The sequence below is a fragment of the Netta rufina genome, assembly GCF_964035555.1.
Source record: "Netta rufina genome assembly, chromosome: 1".
NCBI lineage: Eukaryota > Metazoa > Chordata > Aves > Anseriformes > Anatidae > Netta > Netta rufina.
In genome coordinates, this window is record NC_140123.1 from 150,621,885 (window position 1) to 150,634,058 (window position 12,174).

At 41.4% G+C, this 12,174-nt stretch overlaps 1 protein-coding gene across 2 annotated transcripts; it reads left to right on the top strand.

The window, feature by feature from the left end:
- The first annotated feature begins 355 nt into the window (after window positions 1-355).
- On the top strand, window positions 356-11,924 carry FBXO7 (F-box protein 7). 2 transcript variants are annotated; one of them, XM_084282765.1, is made up of 10 exons: window positions 448-580; window positions 1,500-1,588; window positions 1,675-1,800; window positions 3,569-3,796; window positions 5,141-5,282; window positions 6,459-6,542; window positions 7,625-7,717; window positions 8,696-8,872; window positions 9,565-9,602; window positions 9,966-11,924. In XM_084282765.1, the coding sequence occupies exons 2-10, from the start codon at window positions 1,538-1,540 to the stop codon at window positions 10,368-10,370; spliced, it is 1,344 nt and encodes a 447-aa protein (XP_084138891.1). In that variant the 5' UTR covers window positions 448-580; window positions 1,500-1,537; the 3' UTR covers window positions 10,371-11,924. The 2 variants fall into 2 exon arrangements, with proteins under 2 accessions (XP_084138890.1, XP_084138891.1); XM_084282764.1 differs by having other exon boundaries at window positions 356-580; window positions 1,500-1,800.
- The last annotated feature ends 250 nt before the right edge of the window (window positions 11,925-12,174 follow it).

Consider the following 12,174-nt stretch of genomic DNA (forward strand, 5'->3'; position numbering starts at 1 on the left):
CGAGTCCCTTTATAACGGGACGCGCTCTGACGGCTGTACCCTCCCTCAGCCCTTCCCCTGCCACCTGTTCCCAAGAACTCCCCCCCCCAGAGCGCACCACACAGCAAACAACAAGCCCTCATTGAGATCTTTATTCTTAGAGACAACACCCAACGCGGTACTGAACCGAAAAGAAGGAAAATAAATAAAAAAAAAAAAAACAAAAACTCAGCTGACGACCAACCCCCCCCCCCCGCACTGAGGGCACCAACGGCCGCCCCTCAGCGCGGCGCATGCGCGGTAAGCCGAGCAGCGCCCCGAGGGCGGTCCCGGGCGGGGCGGGGCGCGGCGGCGCGGCGCCAACCAAGCCAAGGCGGCGGCGGCGGGCGTGAGGGTTGCCGGGCCGCCGCCGCCACCGGGAGCTCGGCGGGGCCGCGGTCGCAGCGCCCGGTGCCGCCGGTGCCGGTGTCGCCGCCGCCATGAAGCTGCGCGTGCGGCTGCAGAAGCGGACGGCACCGCTGGAGCTGCTGGGGGCGGAGCCAACGCTGGGGGAGCTGCGCGCGCAGCTGTGCCGGGCCCTGCTGCCCGCCTGGGGGTACAGGTAGCGCGGAGCGAACCACCTCGCGGAGGGAGGGGGGGGGGATGCGGGGGGAGGTGGGGCTGTACCATTGTGGGGTGGAGGGGGGGGAGGTTGGGGTATATCCCCCCTGCGGTGGCGCTGCCGCCCCTTGTGGGGCGGGCCGTGAGGGGGTGGGGGCGGTTGGGGGGGTCTCTGGATTTTATTAAAATAAAAAAGTTTAAAGTGTGAGGAAGTCTTGGCGGTGTTTGTAATAAAGTCTGTTGAATCTATTGAAGACGTGTGTGTGTGGAAGTGGCTCGTCTGGGGGCGGGTTTTGCGGGGTTTTAAGGCTCAGCCTCCCTGTGGGGACCAGGCGCTGGCAGGCTGTGTTACCTCAGCAGGCATTTCATACGTGGTGCCCTCACGCTGGCCAGCTCCCTTTATGTCGGTTTTCTTGTTGTAATCGCCTTTAAAGGAGGCCTTTCACTGCCTTCGTTTGTAACTAGCACGCTAGAGAGTGGCTGTTGGGTCTGAAACAAGTTTTGGTGCTTAATTGGACAGCCAAGGGGTTGAGTCAGCAACGCTAAATATACAACCGGCCAAGGTTATGTAAAAACAAGATAAAGTTTGTTTTGCAGAGTTCGGTATCTTCTGGTCTGGAGCGCACCTGTTTGCTCTCCTTCATAACCGCTTTATGAGTGGTTACGGTAGGCACCGCTGGGCTTCCCAAGCAGCTACAGCTACTTAAAATGTATTTGGGGAGAAAAATAGGAGAAAAAAAAATCACAAAGTAATCTTTTATCACTTTTCCCTTTGTGTCTTACTAACTATAAATGCATTAAAACCCATGGGGTAGAACTATTGTAGTACGCGATATGTGTTTCTAACTATACCGCTCTGTTACCTCTCATACCCAAACGGAGCCAACCACATTTCATTTTTTTTCCCTATTATTTTGCAGTTCTGATACAGAGTTTTCAATAACGTTGAACAGCAAAGATGCTCTTACAGAAGATGAGAAGACTTTGGCTTCGTATGGGATTGTTCCTGGTGATTTGATATGTTTATTGCTAAAAGAAAAAGATGCCAAACCCAGCCTACCTCCTCCCTCATCTTCTAATCCTCCCACGCTTCAGAATGGTCACGAGACATCCACCGTGATCCCCAGCAGAAGTCAGGCCGACAGTCCGAAAGAAGAAAGGCAGGATGGACAATCTGCCAACCAGAAAGCTCAAGAGGAAGTCCAAAGTAATGATGACAGGGTAAGGATGTGAGACCTGGCCTGTGCAATGCAAAGCAAATTATGCACGTTTGCAAAGTGCACGATTCCTTTCTCATGGGTTGTAAGTTCCCTGTGATTCGGATGTTATGGAATGAGAGGCCTGCCTGTATTTCTTGTGTGTGGAGGTTATGTTGCTGAGACAGCTCCTGCCATGTGCTTCGTGGACTCATCAATGTTGGAAAAGACCTCCAAGATCATCTGGTCCAACCATCCCCCTACCACCAATGTCACCCACTAAACCATGTCCCTAAGCACCAAGTCCAACCTCTCCTTAAACACACCCAGGGATGGTGATGCTACCACGTCCCTGGGCAACCTGTTCCAATGACTGACTGCTCTTTCTGAGAAGAAAGGTGTACATCTGTATGACCCCATATACTTGTTGCAGTTAATAGGCACATTTTTTTGTATGTTATTCAGTGGTTTGTTTCCTGTGTGACAGTATATATAATAGTTAAGCAGGTAACTTCACCCACCAGCTGCTGGGTCCTAAGGTGAAAGGAGGCTTTCTGGAAGAAACTCTGTAGGTGCCACAGTGCTTGGTGCCTATCTCATTACGTGATTATGTCCCTGTTAGGCAGGAGCTAGAGAAGCTGATCATTCTTTTTAAAGCAATTAGTTCTTTGTTTTGAAATAATTGTTTAATACAATGTCCCTTACTACAGCTTTTATACAAGGAATACTGCTAAGCATACTTACAAAAATATTGTTTGGAACTATAAGAGTTAAGATTTAGGATGAAAAGAATTGTAAGTAGTGAAAGTGAATGTAGTTGCTCCATTGTCACAGGAGCAGTATGCCCTTTGCACATGGTGCTGTGGGCACACATGGTCCTTATCTGTTGGTCAGGCCATCTTTAGCTCTGCAGAAATCTATCATTTATTTCATTTTTCAAATGTGAAAAATTCTTACATCTTCCTCCAAAACTACAGTTACAGAAAGGTGTCCAAGCAGCTGTGCATCATTAAAGTACAGCTGTAGAAATCTGCAAAACTGTTTTTAACGGGGCCTATGTGCATTGCTCTTAATGAGAGGCAGGAAGCTCCCTGGGTGGATGGTCACGCCTCTTGTAAAAACATAAAGGTGTCTTGTGCCATTGAACATGCATGTGGGAGAGAAATAGCTACAGCTCCTTTAGGCTCTTTTTTTCCTTTTTCGTCCTCTTCCCATAGATAAATCCAGCCATGGTTTTAATTCACTGCTTTTTTTAGTTTGTAGGTAGTTTTATAAGTTACATAATAACATGGTGTGATTTTGGTGGGAGAAAAGAAGCCCAACAAAACCACAGCCCTCCTCAATTGTTCTATTGGTATTTTTTTTCAGCTATATAAGCCTATTGTATTTTTAAGGAGTCTAAGCTAATCTCTTTACGTGCTATGCATGTTGGTGTACCCCAGTGACTAAATTATTCCAGTATATGTTAAAAGAATTCTGGTGAAGGTTTGTTATGTTACCAATTTGTCTTCGAGTACTATATGAAATAAAACGACTGACTTTTTTTTTACAAAGGGCTTGCATTATAAGTATTAAAAAAAAATACAAAGGCTACGTGTGTAATCCTAGTCTCCAAATCCCAGTCTTCAGATAGGATTCTAGAAAATGTAGATGAAATGAGTCTGTAAAAGTTGCATGGGAAATCTGTAGTGTAGACTTGGGGCCCATGAAGACTATGGTGAGCAGGTAAATAATACTGATGTATTTAGAGGTGTAAATTTCTGAATGTAAATGTCTTTTGCTATCCCTTGAAGGCAGGATCCAGCATAGAGTTTCCTTCTGGATTAGTCCCAGAGGATGTCGATCTGGAGGAAGGTACAGGCTCCTATCCCTCCGAACCCATGCTGTGCAGTGAAGCTGCTGATGGTGAGATACCACATTCCTTAGAGATGCTCTACCTTTCTGCTGAGTGTACCAGTGCCGCTGATGCTTTGATCGTTCTAGTACACCTGCTCATGATGGAGACAGGCTACGTACCACAGGTGAGTGCACCACCAAAAAAGAAACTTCCTGGTCAGTGTGAGTAAGCTGCAGAACATCACAAGAATGTATGATACAAGATGCCTCTGAAGATCCACATCGGGCTTCGTATGTCAGTCAGCAGCTGCTGAAGTATCACCTTGTCTTATTTGCCTGAGCAATATGGCTTAAGGGCAAAGACTAGAGCAGCTTTTAAGGTGTGAAAAAAGAGGCTTGCCTCCGTGTTCCTTTCAGTCCCCATCTTCACCGGGACCCAGCTGGTAACCTCCCATTTCTGCTTTACACTGATGAGTTTGTTCAGATGTTCTTGGATTGTAGCACTTCATTGTAATGCTGTCTTCAATATCAGCATCATCTCAATAGGATTCAGTTCAAATGGTGGCTGACAAGGCTTAGGTCTGCCGAGGTATTGTCACCTAACTTGTATTAACTCAGCTGTGTTCAGTTAGGCTTTGGTTCCGCTAACATATTGAGGTATCAAACTCAAAACTTGAGTACCTTATGGCACTGACACTATACAGTGTATGAATTCACCTTTTCTCTTCAGATTTTCAGACTAGCATTATATGTTTACTAGTGTGTGTGACTGAACATGCAAGATAAGACTTGCAATCTGTGGAGGTGGTTTAAGTCTCCTGATCTTCTTTGCAGTGCTAAGTATGTGTATGGAATCAGTTTAGGTGTCTGGTTGACCAGTACTATTTAATAAATCTGCTAAGTTAACTGTATTCCCGTAGCCTGAAATACTATCTGAAGAATACATTTGCTACTGGGAATAGTTTAAGTCTAATTAATCAATGGGCTTGGAAATATGGAATAATTTTCCTGCAAATTTAAGAGGAGAGAGTCTGCTTGTAGTTGTGGTTATGTTGTATCTCCTTATGGGAGTCTGAGTGTTTTCATACTGAAATTGAAAGGAAAGTTGTTAGTCCACTGAGATTTTCAAGTTGATTTCAAGCTATGATTCTTCAAGTCCCATCAGAGATCGTAAGTTCATGGAACAGGTGCAGTAACATGTTTCTCATGCACAAATTAACGTATATTCAGGAGTTGTCAGAATGCAGGAATAAATGACAGAGTGAAGTACAGATCTCAGAGAAATAGGTGTAAATCTGTATATTGAAAACCTTCTCTGTCAGAAACTGGGACAGGACAAAAAACACTAAACATTTCCTTGTATTTTCTTGGGGAAAACAGTATATACTCATGCAGTTATAGACTGTATCATAACACAGATTGGGGCTAAACTAAGATTTAAATTTCAAGTGTAATTCTGGAATTTTCAAACTTCTAGTCCTCTTCTTCCACTTGTGATGTATGGCGGTATTATCTCCTTATATTTTTAGGGGACAGAAGCTAAGGCAGTATCTATGCCAGAGAAATGGAGAGGGAATGGTGTTTATAAGCTACAGTACACGCATCCCCTTTGTGAAGAAGGTTCTGCTGGTTTGACTTGTGTGCCTTTGGGAGATCTTGTTGCTATTAATGGTAAGTTGGTCAAGTTTTCATCCTGTGTACGCATCGTTAAATATCACCATTGTTTAGCAAGATAAAACTCTTATATACTTCCTTACACCCTCTTTGGAACCATAACTTGATTTTCCAGATTGATGAGGTGAGGTACCACTTCATGACGCTGAAAATTTTTGACATTTATTGTCTCAGTATTAGCTTTTTCCCTCCCTTTCTTCAGAACAGATCAGTGCTTGGGGGATTCAACTGGTCTTTTCATTGTAACGTTGTAAAAATCCTGTTTTATGTGTTTCATTTCATAGGAACTGTGTTATACATTACCAAAGACTAAAAAGAGGGAGATTTGCTCCAGCTACAATGTTTTGTTTGGTCTTACCTTCTTTACAAGACTTATAAACAACTTGTGGACTACATAATAGTTTTAATGTGTAATCTTTCTTGAAGCATGTTAACAGTCTAACTGTGGTCTCAAAAACTGCATTTATTTGATACAGAAAATTTAGGGAAGTCTAATGTTTTTTGAAGCAACTTCCATATCACTTGATGTGTTTTTTTTTTTTCTTTTTTCATATTTTATTTAGCATTTGAGCAATTCCATATTTTTCAAAAAAAAAAAATTGAGCTTGATTTTAACTCAAGATACCTTTGATTAAAATTTGTAGGCTTTCTTGTTAAACATGTAGCTGCTTATGCCAGTTTGTGTAAGCACGTAATGTATTCTCAGAACATGTACACAGTTTGCTTTCTGAAATTACAATCAAATGTTTTAACCAAGTCAGGTTAGCTTTATATTCATAGTAGTTGCAACACTGTCCTAGTGTTCACATAGTAAGACTCTTGAATCTTCTTCTAGAGTTTATAGCATTTGAGTTAATTTTTTTAATGACTGGGTTGTACTAATGGCTTGCTGTGTGTACCCCTTCTAGGTGTGTTGCATTTATTTCCATGTGATAGAATTGTTGAAGACAATGCTTGTTTTTTGTCACTAAGATATTTTTTTTCTTTACTATTTTAAGTTCCAGTTTATTTTTCTGAAACTCTTATTTATCTAGCTGCTTGAAGCCATTTAGTATTTTTCTGGAGGGGAGTTGGTAAGGGAGTAAAGTAAAACACCTGAGAGTAAGGCGATAATAAAGTGGTCTTTGTCATCTCAATATGTTTTCAATTTTGATTTTCTTCTTATATTTGCAGCAACATTAAAAATCAACAAAGAGATTAAAGGTGTGAAGAGAATACAGCTACTGCCTGCGTCCTTTGTTTGCTTTCAGGAACCAGGTAAACTGAAGAATAAGGGAGTAGAGTGACACAGTGGTTAAGGATATTCTTCAGTTTAAGACTGAAGTGGTAAAAAATAGCAAGAAAGAATAAAAATGTGGTCATCGTTCAGATGGGCTGCTGCTTTTTGGTAGAAGGAGTTCAGAGTGTAGCCATTTCCTTGTATTTTGCTGCTAAAACAATTTGAATTTCTTGGATTCACTGAGTAAGAAAAGGACTTTGCAAAGCCTGAGTTGTCCTTTGGCCCATATGCCTCTTACTTATGAAGTCCTGAATTTATGTGTGGATCTCTGAGGCAGCAATGCTGGACTGTACCCTCTTTCTGCCTCATATTTCAGGACTTTAGAGGCTGACAGTACCTACAGTCTTGCTGTGGTGCTATCACTGTTGTATTATTTTTGTTAGAAAATATGTGCTGACTGCATAGCTCTCTCCAGGATGCCAAAATCAGAGGAATACTAAGGTTGGGTTGGGCAAATGGATATAGATCCTTTGTCAGCAGAGTAGCCTGACTAGCCTTTTGTTTTATGAAGCATTAATGAACCTCTTTGTTGCCAGTTGAGGCTGACTCAGTGTCGTACGCTGTGTCCTCAGATCCCCAGTCCCTGATTTATGAGGCTAGTGAAAAGGCTGTAGAAGAGTAACTGAGTGCTGAAATGTGTCCAAGATAATAGTACAGTCTTCTGGCTCTCGTTTCTTCAGATAATGGAATGGGAAAACATTCCTGTCAGAGAAGTGAACGTTGCAGGCATTTACAACATAGGTGCATGCTGCCTATGGGCTTTGAAATCCAGGAAAAGAAGTGCTGAAAGCTTGGGAGCCAGTTTGTTTTTGAAGAACTCAGATATTTCTCTTAGTGGTGCTTTTTCAAGCCAAAGGAAAGACTAGCTTTAGCATGGAAATGGCCTGTAGTTTCTTGACTTCATTCCATGCTTGTAACATACTAGCTGCAGATGTGTTCCCATCAAGACTGCAAGCAAAGCACGGTTCTGTTTATAAGAAAACAGTAGTTTTCCTGCTCTTGTATAATCGTTGCATTCTAACCTGCTGAAGTTGAGCTTTTTCTCTCTCTGCTTTGATAGAAAAGGTTGCGGGTGTTTACAAAGACCTTCAGAAATTATCTCGTCTCTTTAAAGACCAGCTGGTTTACTCTCTTCTGGCTGCTGCCCGACAAGGTGAGAAAAAATATTTACAATACAGTACTTCATTTTTGAGGGTGGAAGGAAGGGGTGTGTGTCTATCCAAAGCTTTAAAAGGAAAAGTGTTAAAAACACTTGAAACAGCTGTTCAGTGGTAAGTACATAGAGAGTAAGAATGAATAATTTATACAAAGGTTAACCTAATTTATTTAGACTGTATTTCAAAAAATGCTCATGTAATGACAATTTCCTGGCTTTGCTATGGAAAGACAAAGTCCTTTCTAGTCTCACTTAAAAGATTGAGATGGAATGGCTGTTCTTCACGCTTGGTGATGAGAAAATCACACCACAGTAACTTTGTGGCCGTGGTTTTGTAGTTCTGATCTATTTCTTTGTCAAAGCTGAAAAACTTGTATAGCATCGTATTTGGAAGTCAAACCACTGGAATGATCTCCTTAGTCAGTGGTCATTGAGGGCTTGGAAAGGATGGAAGAAGTAACCCTAGCTGGTGTTAGTGAAGCATTAGGAAACTGGGCTTTCAGCGTATAGGTATTGCCATAAAAGATTCAGCTTTGTATTCTGAAGACACAATGGGATTCCCTGTAGACTTCAGTGCAGGAAGGCTTTACGTGAAACATGCTCTGTATTTAATGTGTTTTTTTTGTGGACTCCTGAAATTGGGCAGATTTTTTTTCCTTTACCTATTCCAGCCTTTGTTCTGTAGCCTGTAAACGTAGTTAGGCATGTGGTGTGTTTCTTAGGCTCGCAGTGGACAGTGGTGTGCAGTATAAAATGTCATTTGCCCTATTTTGTGCACTCTATAAATGTCCTGAACATTGGGAAACATTTGTTTTATAAGAAGTCGCATCACAACACTTTGTGAGAAAAGTCATTTAATAAGGCATCAAAGGGAAATGATTGAAGGGAGAAATTATAATGTCCTTCCTTTCTTTAGAGTCTTCAGAGTAAGCTCTGCACCATTTCGGTAATGCTTCTATTTCCTCCACTTTGTAGCACTGAACTTGCCAGATGTTTTTGGGTTAGTGGTCCTTCCTCTTGAGCTGAAGCTTCGGATCTTCAGACTCCTGGATGTCCGTTCGCTCATCTCTCTGTCTGCTGTTTGCCGGGATCTTTATGCAGCTTCAAATGATCAGCTTCTGTGGAGATTTATGTACCTGCGAGATTTCCGAGGTAATGTGGAGATGCATGTTTTCTCTAATTCTCATGTGAACAGAGGGATTAGGTCTGACAGATTTTGTCAAGAGGCTCCTTAAGGAACCACTTCTGTTTTTTAAACACTGGGAAGAAGTAGAGTCTTCTACAATACTAACCAGTACAGTTGGTCAGGGGTAATTCAGGTGGATATGCTGTTTTCTGCTTTGAAAAATGGTGATAGCCTGCAGAGTCATTTCTCATGGATTATATAGTTTTGGCCATCATGTGGTACAGACCTTTGTATTTTTTATCACCTGTTTCCTGGGTAGTTTGGTGCACGGGCTATTGCAGATACTAGAGAGTAGAGGGAAGGGATATTCCTTCCAGCAGTCCCTTATAAGAGATTGATTTCTGATAGTACTTCCCCAGACTTCCCTAGATAACCTTAGTTTTTCAAAGATGGGAATGGTGTTTCTGGGATATCTTACTAAGTTTTGACATGATGCCTTACATAGAATGGGTGTATGAGCAGCTCACCTACTGGATGGTCCTGGGGCTTAATTCTTTTTAAAGCCACATTATCTTTTTTTAAGCCACATTATATATAAAAATGTATTGACCAAGTGTTTTTTCATCTCCTCCTGCAAGTTCCCACAAAATGGGGCATCCTTGTCATGAATGCTACTTAAAAGGGATTGCTCATTTTAACTTTTTTGCTTCTCTTGCAGATCCTATTGCAAGGCCTCGTGACACAGACTGGAAAGAAGTAGGTGACTTCTCGATATAATCTCTTTGAGAATAGTCTACATAGGATAATTTGAGGCTAAAGCATTGACTTGGGGAGGCTGTAGTTTTAAGTTTTATTTTAAAAGTGTGGTGGCCTGTGCACACACATGGAGTTTGATCAGAGTAGGAGAAAACAGCATCGGTGAGTGACAGTGCACGCACAAATTGCAGGTTACAGGCCTTTCAGACATGTGATTAGCCTTTGGCAGGCAGAGTGGCTGCAGTTCTGGGTTTTAAGAATGAAGAGGAGTTCTTTTCTGAGAATTGAACAACTGAATGCAAGTGCTGAAGATGAAACACAAAGTGCTTCTAGACCATAAAATACCTTTGTTTCTGTCTGCAGCTATACAAGAAAAAGTTGAAACAGAAGAAGGAGGCCTTGAGATGGAGGCACATGATGTTTCTGCCCCCTACACCTCATCCAATTCCCTTTCATCCCAACCCGTTTTATCCTAGTCCCTTTCCTCCCAACCCCTTCCCATCAAACCCAATCTACCCCCCCATGATCATTGGTGGAGAATACGATGAGAGACCAACACTTCCATACGTTGGAGACCCAATTAACTCACTTATTCCTGGTCCAGGGGAAGCACCGGGCCAGTTTCCTCCATTCAGACCACATTTTGACCCCATTGGTTCCTTGCCTGGAGCAAACCCTACACTTCCAGGACGAGCTGGACCCACTGACAGGTTTCCACCTAGACCCAGCCGGGGCCGCCCCATGGACATTCGCCGTGCGTTCATTTGACTGCTGCTCTCTCCTTCAGTGAATTTTCTAATTCCTGAGCTTGCTTTCTAACTGCAGGAGGTTGCAAAATCCAGGCACTAAAATCTGCCTTCTCTTCAGATTGTTGGAAGGACTTGTGTGCATGATACTGTTTTGACACCAAAGTCAGGGTTTGTTTATGTTCTGGTAACACTGCAGCACCTGGCACTAACATCTGTTTCAAGAAGAGCTATGAGTTAGAACAATTAATGCTGTTCTCTGCCCTCCTCCTCCTCTTTAGTCATCTGTGAAGTGCTACTTAGAGACCAGAAGGATACTGGCCAAATATTTGCTGCATCAGATAAAAAGCACTTTAAATGCAAATCCTATCTTTGTCTGTCTTATTTGAAAAGTTTTATTAATTTGCCAGGAAAAAAATATTTTGTTTAAAATCTACCTGGCTAATAATCTATCTTAACAAAAAATCTACCGTGTTCCATATAGAATAGGATACTATCGCTGTTCTGGTACATGTGAGTTCATAATTTTTTTTTTGTTTTTTTTTTTCCAAAGATGACATTTTCTTTTTCCTTTTGTTTTTATTAGGTAAAAAGTATTTTTGTGTTATTATGTAATACACAAAGAATACAGGGAAGGGATTTTTTTAATGGATATATTAGAACACAAATCAATTCATTTTGCAAACAACTGAGTAAACTCATGCTACAGTGCAACTCTAAAATCTGAACAGAAGCAGAGCAATTTTACAAAGAACCAGCAGCAAGACTTCTGTCTTTTTTTCTTGGTTGAACAAGTTGACTTTACAAATAAGTAGCTATAGTACATGGCCGCGTTTACTGTGTGTGAACTAAAATTGGTGCAAAAGTAAGTCTTTCCTCCTGCCTAACTACTTAAGGAATTAAGCAGCTTGATCTGGTTGCAGTGGAAATGGGATCGCAGCAGGAGAAACAGAGTTAATACTTACTTTACTGCAGTAAGTTCCATTTAATTCCATTACTGCAGTATTAAATCTTTCTGGAAGGAAACACTGTAGTTTGTTTTAAGCACCTTTCAAGTGTTGTCTCGTTAATTAATGAACAACTAACAAAGTCACTGTTGAAGTCTCCTGATAAGATCTTCGGTCTGATGCTGAAGCTCAATTAAAGACTGGAATAACTAACAAAACTTTGCTAGAACTTTTCATTTCTTTCTTTTTTTTTCCTTTTTAAGATAGATTGATCACTGTTTCTGAAAATGTAAATGGTACTGATGACTGTTGTGACAGCTGATACTATTTTCTACAATCCTTCTGGAATTCAAAGAAGGGAAATGGATTACATTTCCTATTAAATACAAGCTGTTTAATCAGTAACACTTATGTGCTTTTCCAGGTGATATTTCAGTGACTCATCTTGTTTTGTATAAAATCAGCTGACGAGTGTGGTCAGAAAGTTTTGTTATTAACTCCCACGGGAGTAAAATATAATACTTTATTTTGCTCTCAAAAGTTGCATTTCCTTTTTTTTTACCCTCTCCTACTTCACAGCTACAGCATACCAGTGCAAATCCTGCCCTTATCTAACAGTGAAGAATAAATATCTGTAGAGTCTGGGGGCAATGTTTCCCATTTGATGCCAAGTCTAGCCTTAATTTTTAACATTTTCCTAACGTGGTTGAATTTCCTTGTTCCAAGGGGTTTTTCACTTGAGTGAAGTGCACAGTCAGACATCTTGGAGCTAACAGTGATTCTTTATATTCCACTGACTATAAGAAATAAAATGGATGTCTACGCTGTGGATCTTGCACCATTTTGTCCTTGTGCTGAATTCTTCAGAAACGCATACGT

Excerpts from the sequence above, each read along its gene's own strand:
- FBXO7 (XM_084282764.1), top strand. The coding sequence starts at position 459 with ATGAAGCTGCGCGTGCGGCTGCAGAAGCGGACGGCACCGCTGGAGCTG. Across the intron at positions 6,543-7,624 it reads TGTTTGCTTTCAGGAACCAG|AAAAGGTTGCGGGTGTTTAC; the intron begins GTAAACTGAAGA and ends CTGCTTTGATAG. Across the intron at positions 8,873-9,564 it reads GTACCTGCGAGATTTCCGAG|ATCCTATTGCAAGGCCTCGT; the intron begins GTAATGTGGAGA and ends CTTCTCTTGCAG.